This window comes from Myotis brandtii, unplaced genomic scaffold, assembly GCF_000412655.1.
Source record: "Myotis brandtii unplaced genomic scaffold, ASM41265v1 scaffold612, whole genome shotgun sequence".
Taxonomy (NCBI): domain Eukaryota; kingdom Metazoa; phylum Chordata; class Mammalia; order Chiroptera; family Vespertilionidae; genus Myotis; species Myotis brandtii.
This window is the reverse complement of record NW_005370328.1, coordinates 2639896-2653002: the sequence shown is the minus strand read 5'-3', so window position 1 is coordinate 2653002 and position 13107 is coordinate 2639896. Positions and strand designations below refer to the sequence as shown.

Below are 13107 nucleotides of genomic sequence, written 5' to 3'. Positions count from 1 at the left end.
TAAAGGGTTAAATATCCAAGTATACAAGGAACTCATATAACTCAATAGCAAAAAAAAACAACAACACAAAAAACAGCAACAACAAAAGCAAACAAACAAATAAAAATAATCCAATTTAAAAAATGGATAAAGGACATGGAGAAACATTTTTCAGAAAAAGATACACAAATGGAAGGGTGCGATCCTTCAATTATAAGATGAATAAGGTCTGAGGATCTAATGCATAACATGGTCACTATATTTGAAAACACTGTGTTCTATAATTGGAATTTGCTAAAAGAGAACTTAAGAGTTCTAATAAAAATATGCAAATAAACCAAAAATCATTAATATAAGTTCTACATTTCTCCTGAAACTCACGGTCACTTGGTTATAAGAAAAGTGAAACACTTGCCAATGTTGAATCATCCCATTTAATGCAACATGGATTCTTAGAAATCTGAATGCCCATTTTCCCTTTAAGTGGACAGTATCTGATCTAATACCTAGTACATTGCAGTCGGTGATCTAACACAGTGGTTGGCAAAACTCATTAATCAACAGAGCCAAATATCAACAGTACAATGATTGAAATTTCTTTTGAGAGCCAAATTTTTTAAACTTAAACTATATAGGTAGGTACATTGTTATTAACTTAATTAGGGTACTCCTAAGGCAGTGATGGTGAACCTTTTGAGCTCGGCGTGTCAGCATTTTGAAAAACCCTAACTTAACTCTGGTGCCATGTCACATATAGAAATTTTTTGATCTTTGCAACCATAGTAAAACAAAGATTTATATTTTTGATATTTATTTTATATATTTAAATGCCATTAACAAAGAAAAATCAACCAAAAAAATGAGTTCTCGTGTCACCTCTGACACGCGTGTCATAGGTTCGCCATCACTGTCCTAAGGCTTAGGAAGAGCCACACTCAAGGGGCCAAAGAGCCACATGTGGCTCGCGAGCCGCAGTTTGCTGACCACGGAGAACGCCAAGTGGTCCAGTGTCTACAGAAAGGCCACACTGTGGCTAGCTACCCTTTCATCAAAACTTGATTAATAAAAAACATTTATATTCCTAAGCAATACTAATTGAAATTTCTCAGTGGAAGAATTGTTGCCAATTCTTTTCTTTAATGGACTCAGCAATACATGTGGAAGGAAAAGCACAAGTATTCTGACATTATGCGTTAAGCCTAACTAACTCACCATCTTTAGGGAGAAAAAGTGCCTGCTACATGCGATGACATTGTTAATTAGAACATGATTAGGGCTAGCAGAGTTCAAAATATAGTCATCACCTTGATAAATGAGAAAGGCTCATCACTGCATCCAGAGCTTAAATAATTTTGCATGTTTAGATTCTCAAACAGCAGGGAGATCTGTCTCCATTATTCTGAGCAAACCATTTGTGTACCATGAAGCAATTTGCTTTCTCATTTTCTATACATTTTCACCCACTAAGGTAGCGTGGGTCCTCTGGTCTCTTTCATATCAATGTGCGAGTCCTGACCCCAAGGTTCAGAGCTGGTGAGAGGTGGGAAGACATGTTTGGGAATAAACCAACCTGGTCTACATCGTCTATAGATTTGAATAGTAATTAATGGCCAGCATGGACCCAGTGCCTACTAGATGTTTTGCAATGGTGTCTTGCTGACTTCACAGAATAGCAATGCAGAGCAGGCATTTCATCTCTTTTTCACAGAAAGAAATATCAAGATATTTGTAAACTGAAAACCCACTTAATTGCCTAGGCATTTCTCTATAGCCAACCAACCACCTTGACTTTGTTCTCTGAGCAACTCACTTGTGTGAGGTCCCTCTGTCCATACAGACCCAAAACCAAAATACACGTAAAAAAAACCCCACCCAGTTAATTTTCCCACTATTTTCACTTTGGGCATTCAAAGGACACTGGTTTGATTTATGTTTTCGGAGAATTAGTTTTTCTGGGTGTGGGTGATTCATAGTCCCTAATCTTGTGGGACCTTTAAGAAAGGTTTAGCTTCCTCGATTCCATCTAAGAACTTCTTTTAAAAAATATTTTTATTGTGCCTTGATCAGTTTGGCTCAGTGGATAGAGCGCTGGCCTGTGGACTCAAGGGTCCCAGGTTCGATTCCGGTCAAGGGCATGTACCTTGGTTGTGGGCACATCCCCAGTTGGGGGTGTGCAGGAGGCAGCTGATCGATGTTTCTCTCTCATCAATGTTTCTAACTCTCTATCCCTCTCCCTTCCTCTCTGTAAAAAATCAATAAAATATATTTAAAAAAATACTTTTATTGATTTCAGTGAAGAAGGGAGAGGGGGAGAGAGAGATAGAAACATCAACGATGAGAGAGAATCATTGACTGGCTGCCTCCTACACACTCCCTACTGGAGATTGAGCCCACGACCGGGGCATGTGCCCTTGACCGGGAATCGAACCGTGACCTCTTGACTCATAGGTCGATGCTCAACCACTGAGCCACGCCAATTGGGCTCTCCAGGAGATTCGTACTCAGTATTTCCAGGTGATTCTTATGCTCATTCAGGCTGAGTAACTCCAGGTAGGGATGGCTGTGCCCATCTCTCAGCTCTGCCTCTGATGTAGTATCTTGTAATGGCAGGGGGCTCTGATCTCTACCCAGAGAGCTCCTGATTGTGAGCAAATAAACAGTTCCCAGTCATTACAGGGTTGTTTTCTTCCTGTTTAAAATATATATTTGTGACAATCCAGGAACAGAAAAATATTTTTATTATCCCAATCAAAACACAGCATGAGGTACTTCCCAATAAAATCAACCGCAGATTATACACGAGTCAAAATCACCTGCCTGTTTACTGAGTTCGAAATCCTTCTAGGCACTGGGAAAAGAGTGTAATTTAAGATTTTAATCTTTCCATATATTACAGGGTTTCTGTAATGGATTTTGTGCATCTGAAACTAAAAGATTGACAGGTCTGGATATTATAGATTTATTAACCATTGGTTACACGGGCAGAGTTAGTGTGTAAACCTTTTCTGCAATAGCTCCAGGGCTGGGTTGGAATGAGCAATTTCTGCAGAGCTTGTGGTAGACAAGAGTTAAGATTCTATTAAAGAAGCAAAAGATGTATTATATGTCACAATGATCCCTTTCTAAATGGAAACATTTTTCATTAAACGCAGATGTAGGATGTTGAACTCAAACAAAAAAATGGCAAAATACAGGGAAATATGAAAGAATTCTTAAAAATGGACTAACCCCCATCCTGCTGTTTTACAGTCATGATGGGGGCCTTGGGACCTAGAAAATGTTGGAGCAAATACATTTTTTAAAAAGTGAGTAACTAAAGGCAAAAATAATTATTTGAAAATCACTGTCACTAACTAGAATATTTCAAACCAGATAATGCCAATTATATATATTACCTCATTCAGTCTTTATAAGGACTCTGTACATGCAGGAACTGCCATTTTCTCCATTTTACAGATGGGGTGACAGACCGAGAGAGAAAAAATGGCTGTTTGAGGTCAGCTAATAGGTGGCATTGCTGGGATCTGAATCCTCATTTTCTCATCTCCCCTACCCCGCTGCCACCTGGGTGTCTTAAAAGAAAGAGGTTTCCAAATCCTCACTAAGTGGGAAGTCTTCAGATGACCAATGGCCACTTACGCATGTGAAAATGTTAAAAGCGCAGGTGACGTGGTGAGCCAGGGACCTCTCTGGTCACATGGCTCTCTGAGAGTCTGGTTAGTAGAGGACCCTGGTCTGAGTCTGAGAACCCGGCAGTCAATAGGGTGGATCTGGTGCCAGACGGGCTCTGTTCTGCCTCATTTTACTCTGTGGCATGAAAACACGATGGAACTATCAAAATGCCAAGGAGCAATATGCCGAAGGTCCCGAAGGTCGCAAGCCAGCGCTGCTATTCCGAGAAACTAGAAATCAGTGCATTGATATACGTGTGAAGCAGCAGACATTTTTAGGCCCTGGTACTTGAAATAAAGTACTGCTTTGATAGAATAACATATATCTGGGTATCTATATATCTCTATATCTAGCTATATGTAGGCATGCATATGTAACTTATACATGCATAGCTGCAAAAGTATGGCTTGGATTATTTTGTTTATATTATTCAGGAAACATGATTTCCTAAATTCACATACATAAAATCCTTACTTGCAATGAATGTCCTCTAAAATGTTTCTCTCTCTCTCTCTCTCACACACACACACACACACACACACACACACACACACACACACTATTTATTTACCTGGTGGGGTCCAGGCTACGAACACGGAGTAAGGCCCAATCACAGTGATATTGTATGGAGCATGGATTTCCTCTGGTGTCAGGAGAGGTGTTTGTACAAGGTACTCGTCACTAAAACTACTGCCGCCTCCAGTTGTGGCTTCCAACTTGTAAATGTACCTAAATCAGAAAACAAAACATGCTGTAAGGCAAAGCACGAGAGGACTGAACAAGGGTTGCTGGTTTTTCTACCCACAGCTTAGTCCTAAATTTGTGGCAACCTGCAATTTGTTCCGTTTAGAAACTGCGCCACAGACTAGGTAGTTTGTCTAGCACGGGCAGGATTGCCTGCAGGTAATCACTATTTCTGTCCCTCCCCACTTTATTTTAAATAATATATTTTTATTGATTTCAGAGAGGAAGGGAGAGGGAGAGAGAAATAGAAACATCAGTGATGAGAATCATCGATTGGCTGCTTCCTGCACGTCCCACACTGGAGATCAAGCCTGCAACCTGGGCATGTGCCCTGACCTGGAATGGAACTGTGTCCTCCTGGTTCATAGGTTGACACGTAACCACTGGGCCACTTTATTTTTAACCCTCTAGAAATCCATGGCTTTTCTTCAAGATTTCAGGAGCACCTTGGAGTGTGCTAGTACACTGTGGAGGATTCCAATTAATCTTCCCCATTTTTAAATGGGTTAGAGTTCAGGGAAATATGTTTAGAGGAAGATGTTTCTAAATTGATCTGCCATTCTCTACAATAAAACTAAATTGATCTTTATTCTCTGCAATAGAACATCTGTTGATCTAAAATATATCTTGTCTCTGCTGAGAAATGAATTGCAAATAGTGGATTTTCCCCCTAAAACCACCCAGGTCTATAGAGAGTGTAGCAAGCAGAGAAAACATTGTATCAGAAGAAAAGGTAGTTGACATAAAACAAAACTCTTTAAATTTCTTTTAGTGCTAGTTTAGGGATGCATAATTTGAAGATATGATATTTTTTAAAGTTTAATACTTTGTGTTTTTTATCTACTTAAAAATTCTCATGCTTTCAAGTCATCTAGAAGATTTTTAAGAAATTTCGTGTATCCTGAAGACTAACATAATGAGCTAGCTCTTGGATCATTCACATCTGAAATGGATTCAATGATCTCATCAGCTATTCAATGGCGAATGAATGAGATTAACTAATTAACTGAATATTGTTTTAGTGGGAGATAAACTCTTTTCAACCCTGAAAAATATAAAACTCTAACTGTTTGATTGGTAAAGTCTTCTCTTAGTTTACCTGCTGTTGGGCGCCAGGTTTTGATCAGTGAAATGCTGGTCCTCGCTGCCCCCCAGGAAAACTGAGGTCCCATTACGAATCAGCTGATACTGAGAAATGAGGCCGTTGGGCCTTTCCGGTGGCCTCCAGTATAATTCCACGGCTGTAGAATTGATGATAATGTGTCGAGGTGTCGCCCACACGCCTGGCAAAAATAACACAATGAGGGTTCAGTGTTAGGATACAATACACATCTCATCAATGCCATAGCATACTCGGATGCTCTTATCTGTTGATAAAACAAATCTCATGGCAAATGAGAAGATATTTTTACTTTGGAGGTGAAATACACAATTGGAGATAGATATATATATATATATATGGCTTTATTTTATTTTTGAATTGCCCTTAAGAAGTGAATGTCATCCAAGTAGGGATAAGAAACTTCTCTGATGTGGCTGTTACTCTGAATGTAATCAAGACCTGAGGGAATATGTGAAAGCAACATAACCTAGTATTTACCTGATATATGGCTTTATTTGATTTTTGAATTGCCCTTAAAAAGTGAATGTCATCCGAGTAGGGATGGGAAACTTCTCTGACGTGGCTGTTACTCTGAATGTAATCAAGACCTGAGGGAATATGTGAAAGCAACATAACCTAGTATTTACCTGAATTACCCACGTCACCAAATAAGCCTACTTTCTCTTTGCCTCTCTGACGCCATGTGCTGTTTCTTTTCCTCCTTTCTCTCGGCCAATCCCTCCAGCCCCACAGGTTCCGTTTCCCCCACTGAACCACAGAGTGGCTTAGTCCTCAGAGACCTAGGTCATCACCTTTCCTCTTCCCTTCCTTCCTCTCCTCTTTCCCCACACTCACTTTCTACGTGATCGCCACGCAGTCTCCGTTTTCTGGATCATCTGCATGCTGAACACGCCCAAGTGCCAATCATGAGACTGAAACTCTCTCCCCAGCTTCAGTCTCATGAATCTAACTGTCTACTTGACACCTCCATTTGGATGACTAATTACACATAGAAAACTTCAAACATCCAAAACGGAACTCTGGGTTTCCTGTCTACAATCTGCTCATTTCCCGATGTTGTCCGTCTATTGGGCCAAAAAATTTATTCTAGAGGCTTTCACTTTTCCCACCCTCAGATGCAATCTATCATCAAGTCTTGCAGGTTATCTACCCTGAATGCATATCATTCTCTATATTTTTACTGCCATATTTCATTTTAATATTTATAAAAGTGCATTCTCTCTCTCTCTCTCTCTCTCTCTAGGCATATATATACATGCCAATGCAATCATTTTAAAAAATAGATTTTTATTGATTTCAAGAGTAAAGGAAGGAGATAGATAAAAACATCAATGATGAGAGAGAACCATTGATCAGCTGCCTCCTGCACAACCCCCACTGGGGATCGAGTCCACAACCCGGGCATGTGGCCTGACTGGGAGTCGAACCGTGACTTCCTGGTTCATAGGTCAACACTCAACCACTGAGCCATGCCAGTCAGGCCAATGCAATCTTTATAAAATATATAACCCTTTTAAAATGATTCACATAATTTCAACTCCTTATGCTAGCCTGGGTGGCCCTACATTTTTCTGGCTCTGGCCTACCAGGCACTCTTCTCTCCATCCACAAGACTCCTTTATCCCCAGACGTTTCCAGTTCTTTCCCACCTCTGGGCTTCTGCACTTCCATTCCCTCTGCCTGGAACACTCTGCTCATGACAGCGTGATATTTTTGCATTTGAACTTCACAGTTCAACAATGTGTGTAAATATTCCCTTGTCAGGGAGGTCTTGATTAACCCCCCTGCCCTAACTCCAACTTTAATCCTATAAAATGATCCCAACCTAGTTCCTCTCTATCACATGCCCATTTCTATTTCCCTCTGGACACCCCTAGCATCATATTCCTCTTCTTTCTTTGATGTTATCATTATCTTCATGTTGTTATAATTATACAGTTTACTTCTTTCTACTGTGTCAGTACAGTTTGCTCTATGGGTCTTCCCTGTGTTATATGTCAGTCTTTGTAGATAGCACAATGCCTAATGAATGCTGAATGAATACATTTGTTGGAAATAGCTCTCCTGTAAATTACTATGCTAAGCATTCCAGGCAGTTCCAACAATTATAGGGACGACTAAGACGTGGCTCATTCCTTTAAGGGGTCTACCATTCTGTTTAAAGGGTAAAATATGTGCACAAATAACTGTCATTCCAGGTCGAACATCCAAGTACTCTTATAGACGTACAAACATACTGGTGGAGAACCCAACGACGAGAAAGTTCAATGCCACCACTTCATGTTGTCACCTACGTATGTTCTAAAGGGACACTGTCATCTCTTCAGCTTTTAAAAACCCAGTTCAATATTAGGTTCCTTTAATGAGTAGTTTTTGCTTGATTGTATCTACTGTGTAAGTTACTCAGTTACAGGTAAGATGGTGAAACTTTAAAGAAAAATTTTCAGGAAATTCAAATGCAATTTATTTAGAGTGATTTCAAAATGGCTCAGACTTACTGATTGTCTAAGGAACAACTTGTTCCTGAGAAGAAAGTAGTTCATTTTGTTCTGAAAGCTTGCTCTACGTTAGATACTTGGACACATCCACAAATCATAGTGTATGTTCTTTTTTCTGAGTTTCTCTGCCAACAGCAACCAACTAATTCGAGTTCTGACTTTAACATGATATTAATTTAAAAGAAAGTACAAAAATTCATTCATAATCTTCTTCCCACAGTCAACTCTTAGTCACCTTGAAGGGATGTACTAAAAATCAGCAAGATATAAACAATAATATTTCTTAGCTTCCAGTTTAACCCAGTCAATACAGCCTGTGGATATGGAGTAGTTAATGAAATAAAATGAAGCAACATTTTGGGTTTGTGTCATGTTCTAGGTAAAAGCTGAGTTTCATATTTGTACAAGCTCTGCTCATGTTGGCAACAACCCTGTGTCCACTGGTTTGGTTTATAAGAGGAACCTGAAATATGACAGACCAAGGGCTATGTTTTTATTTCTATAATGATATGGAGACAGTGTTATCTTGGCAGCTGCAAGGAATCGTTGAGAGAGTGAGACCACCTTTGGTGAGAAGTCTTAATGAGTCCCAGATGGAGAATCTGTCCCTCTCTGAGCCTGAGTCTCAGGTGGCAGCAGAAAACCTATTCCACATAATACAAGGGCTGAGATAAGGCAGCTCAAGAGAAGAAAATGCATGGGCACGAGGGAAACTGCCTTGAGTGGGTAAGCTAGCTAAGAGGGCAAGAGCGAAATTCCAGAAGGAAGCCTTGGTGGGTCTCTTGACATCCTAACCACCAAAAAAGGAAGATGTCTACTGGATTCCTTTGAAATTCATCTTGAGTGCCATGTAATGTTACCCACTCTCATGTCTCTAAACATTTTCATTCCAATAAAAAAAATCCCAATATTTGTTGTGGATTGGCTTTTTTTTTTTCTGGAAGAAGGTGAAGGGAACCAGTTTCCTATTAGATGATGCCAGGGAGGCAGTGACATCCGGACTATGTACTATTTGTTAATTTATTCATTTGGCATTCTACCCAATGTTGTGTCATTTTCAGTGTTGGGCCATTCTAAAAAGAAAGCAGCAATTCAAATTCACCCCACTATTTGACTAAAGGAATTTTCTATGAGGGCAGAATTGTAGAGAATTATGTCCAACTGATCAATGAGGTCATGATATACATTCACTTTTCTTCTTTTTTTTAGATTGAAAATGAGAGAGAAGTGAGAGGAGCTGAGGGTGGCTCTGAACAAATGCTTCTTTTATTTCTCTCCATATCCACTTAGGACACTCAAACGTTAGACCTTCAATCTACGTCTAATTCGCGCCAATAGGCATTTTATAATGGTGTTTGGGTTATTAATTTAAGATGATGTGTTTGTTTCCACTTTATAGTACAACAACAGAACTTAATGCTGCTGGTGATTGGTTTCCCTACAACTCCCCAGTTAAACACGCCGACTACATTTATTTCACATACAAGTTATTCACAAATGGCACTTATGCAGCCAGAAAATGGATTCTAAATCCATTGTTTCTCCTGTGCGGGAAAGCCCATTTCGTTTATTACTCCTTTGCACAGCTATTTGTGTTCAAGGAAAGGTGCATAAAGTTAAAGAAAAAGGAAGTCAAGGATAGCATTTCTCAGCTCACACTCCCCTGTGCTGTTGAAAGCTATAATTTTTAAGTCATGAAATCTGAGTCCTTTCAAAAGAAATGCTGTTGGGTTTGTGGGAAAATAGACACTTATCTTCTAAGAATTTAAATGTATGGATTTCATGAGTAAACTGGAGGAAGAGACCCTGTTATTTTATCAGGCTTGAGTTTCAGCCAAAAGTGGCTGGTAGATCCTTCAGAAATTATCCATTATCATCAAAGTATCCATTTGATAGTTTACCTTTCCAAAAAATCCACTGCTGGTTTCTTCCTTTCAAAGGAACACTAAGCTTTTTGACATGAAGCATTCTTTATATAGAAAACATCATTAGTGAATTCCTGGTGAGGAGCCATATGTCCCTACGTGGAATTTTCCATTTTATTCCCCATTTACTGGTAGGAAGTTCAGGTCTAATATTCTGAGGTACAACAATCCCTTTCATTAGCAGAGTAATGGACAGGCGGTTCAGGACTCTATGACGGTAGTTAACATCATACTTCTGTTCAGAAATTTATTTATGCCTCTATTTCCCCACATGCAGAACAGGCAGATAATAAAGTTTAAAAAATAATTAGTTAATCACTAGCCCAAGCTTCTGAGCATGTTTTTCTCTTAAAAGTAAATGATAACACCCACCCCAGTCCTCAATCCACAGGTAACCACTGTTATCAGATGGGTGTGTACGTTCCCAGAATTTGTCTATGCATTCATCTATAGAAATAAATATTATTTTATATGTGTGCTTCTTGTACATAAAATACAATATATTAATGTAGTTCTATAATTTCTTTATATGTGCAGATCTTTTCATTTGTTCAAAAAAATTTTAAATGTTTTCACTGATTATTTGAGAGAGAGAAAGAAAGAGGGGGAGAGATAGAAATATTGATGAGATAGGAACATCAATTGGCTGCCTCCTCACACCCCCTACTGGGGATCAAGCCCACAACCCTGGCATGTGCCCTGACCAGGAATCAAACCAGTTCGTGGGCTGATGAAGCTACACTGGCCAGACTCATCTCATTCTTTTAAACTGATGCATACAATTCCACAATGTAAATATATCCGAAATACCCGAAATTATTTAGCAACTCCTGTACTCACATTTAAGTTGCTTCTAATATTTTGCATTAGACAAACAAATTACGGTTCAATACACACCCTGGTACAGGCCTCCTTGTGCAGTTGTGGAAAAGTCATTTTCTGGCATAGATCATTAAAAGAAAACTGCTATGTCACAGGGAATTAACATTTCAAAATGAACAGATTTTGTTAATTTGCCTTCGACAGTGACAGCCCCACTTTACATTCCCTCAAGCCATGTTTGTACAGTTCTTCCACTGTTCACTTGTCAACATCCTTATTCCTTGTGGTCCCTCTCAGACATCAACTGCTCCCTGAAATGTCACTGGATGTCCGGATGGGTTGTCATCACTCCCTCCTCAGCTTCACCTGAGCATTCTGTCACCTGTTCTTTCGGAACATCACCTTTTGGATTCTCCCTCTTCCTATAGGTCTGGGTACCTGTCCTATACACTTCTACCTGATTGCAAGGTTTAGAGGGCAGTGGGTATTTTAGTCAATGCCAGCTGGGAGCATGGTGCTTATTATACTAGGAACTCCAGAAATACCTAACTTTTGATTTTTGGAGGAATTTCATACCCAAATCTAGAATAATAATAACTTCTACATAACACTAAATTGAAAAGGTTTAAAGAATGCAAAGTGAGCATTAACTTGGAAGGCTTATAGTTGACCCAATCTCGAAGAATGGAAACCCAGAATTTTATTTTCTTTCTTACCTACTGGCTTTACGCCGTCTTCCTTGTTTGTTATAAAAGAGTTCAGAGAGTTTACTTAAAACTGTCACAGGAAAAGGTCTTCTACCAAATCGTGGGTATTTTTAATTACCTTGAGGCGCTGCCTGCAGAGTCTGACCTAGAAAAGGCTCACTTGAAGTGCACCCGGCAGATGTACAAGCTGTAAGAGTGAAGCTGTAGCTGGTATACGGCTGGAGACCTAGAAAGAGCAAACAAGCAATCAAGTTCATCTGGAGAGGATTATTTATTATCAACGAAGCACCAGAAGTGACATGCAGAGTTGCCGATACTGTTTCCAATTTTTTTTTTTAAGAGCAGAAAACACCCTTTAAGGAAGATGGGAGCTTCATAAGCAGTTCAGTATTAATAGAAACTTCATTAATCACTGATGAAATAAGAAATCCTCAGCCTTCGAAGGGATTTATTCATGGAATCCAGCCATCCGCCTTTCTCTTGATTCCCCTGGACCACAGGCCATTGGCGAGGCTGTGCTGCCCAGGTGGCAGGGGCCCTCTTTCTCTCAAGGAGCCCATCCCACACTGAGAGAGCTCCCGAGTTCTTGTTTTGCTTAAAAGTCCTTTCTTGCATTGTGGCAAACTCTTTCGATCACTTCCAGCCCTAGGGACATACAGAACAAATCTAATTTCTTTTCAAAATGACAGTTCTTCAAATATTTGTGGAGAGTTCTCAAATGCCCCGAGTCGCCTCTTCTCTGGGCTAACCATCCCAGCTTCTGCAATTGCTTCTTACATGAATAGGGGCGGAAAAAATTAAAAAAAAAAGAATAGTAGATTCAATGTTCTTTTTAGCCCCAAGCCATATTCAGCAAATATTGACACCAACCAACTCTCCTTTTTTAAGCTTTGTACTTCTTCACCATGAGATAGTTGACCATCTCACCTACTGCTGTAGTTTTTTTGGGGGGAATGTTCATTTTGTCTTTACACATAAACACAATTTGATGAGGGGACAGTGCTTATTACTTTTTTTTGGTATTTAGACCAATACAGCGCAGTAGCAGCTCAATAAGAAGATCCCAGGGAGGAAAAAAATGAGAATCCATTTGCAACACAAGTTCCATGTTGTTAGACTTTACCACTTCCTGGCTGGTGACCTTGGAAAGTCATTTGGCTTTTCTTTAATTTGATCTACTGACCTGTAAAATGGGAAATCTACCTCGTAGCATGTAGCTCCTAAGACTGTTGAGAAGGTGAAATGGGTTACTTCAACAACACTTTATTTTGGCAGAAGCAGCCTTAAGATGCAGGAGCATTCAACAAGAAGTATAGTTAGGCTAATCTTTCCTGTTTTGATTCTTGGAAAAATTCAAATGTTGTCAAAACTTAATTTTTTTAAATAGACTTAGTTTGCACATCAAATAATTGGGCTTAGTTATAACAGGCATCAGATGATCACTACTTTCACATGAACTTTGAACTACATTTTCACATATGTGTCCTTTGCATGGGGTGACTTCCTCCAGAGACATCTATGTGTCACTCTAACTTCACACAAATTTGTTCAAAAATGCTACATCTTTAACGATTTTGACCCTCTACACCCAACACTTTTTATCAAATTACTATCTTCCTTTCTAGCCTTCAACATTA

At 39.4% G+C, this 13107-nt stretch overlaps 1 protein-coding gene across 1 annotated transcript in view; it reads right to left on the bottom strand.

The window, feature by feature from the left end:
• The window catches only part of USH2A (Usher syndrome 2A (autosomal recessive, mild)), a 408238-nt gene that overhangs the window by 73635 nt on the left and 321496 nt on the right, over nucleotides 1-13107 (bottom strand). The window contains 3 exon segments of the mRNA XM_005879907.2: nucleotides 4223-4380; nucleotides 5495-5678; nucleotides 11589-11696. Coding sequence (XP_005879969.1) covers nucleotides 4223-4380; nucleotides 5495-5678; nucleotides 11589-11696 — 450 coding nt within the window.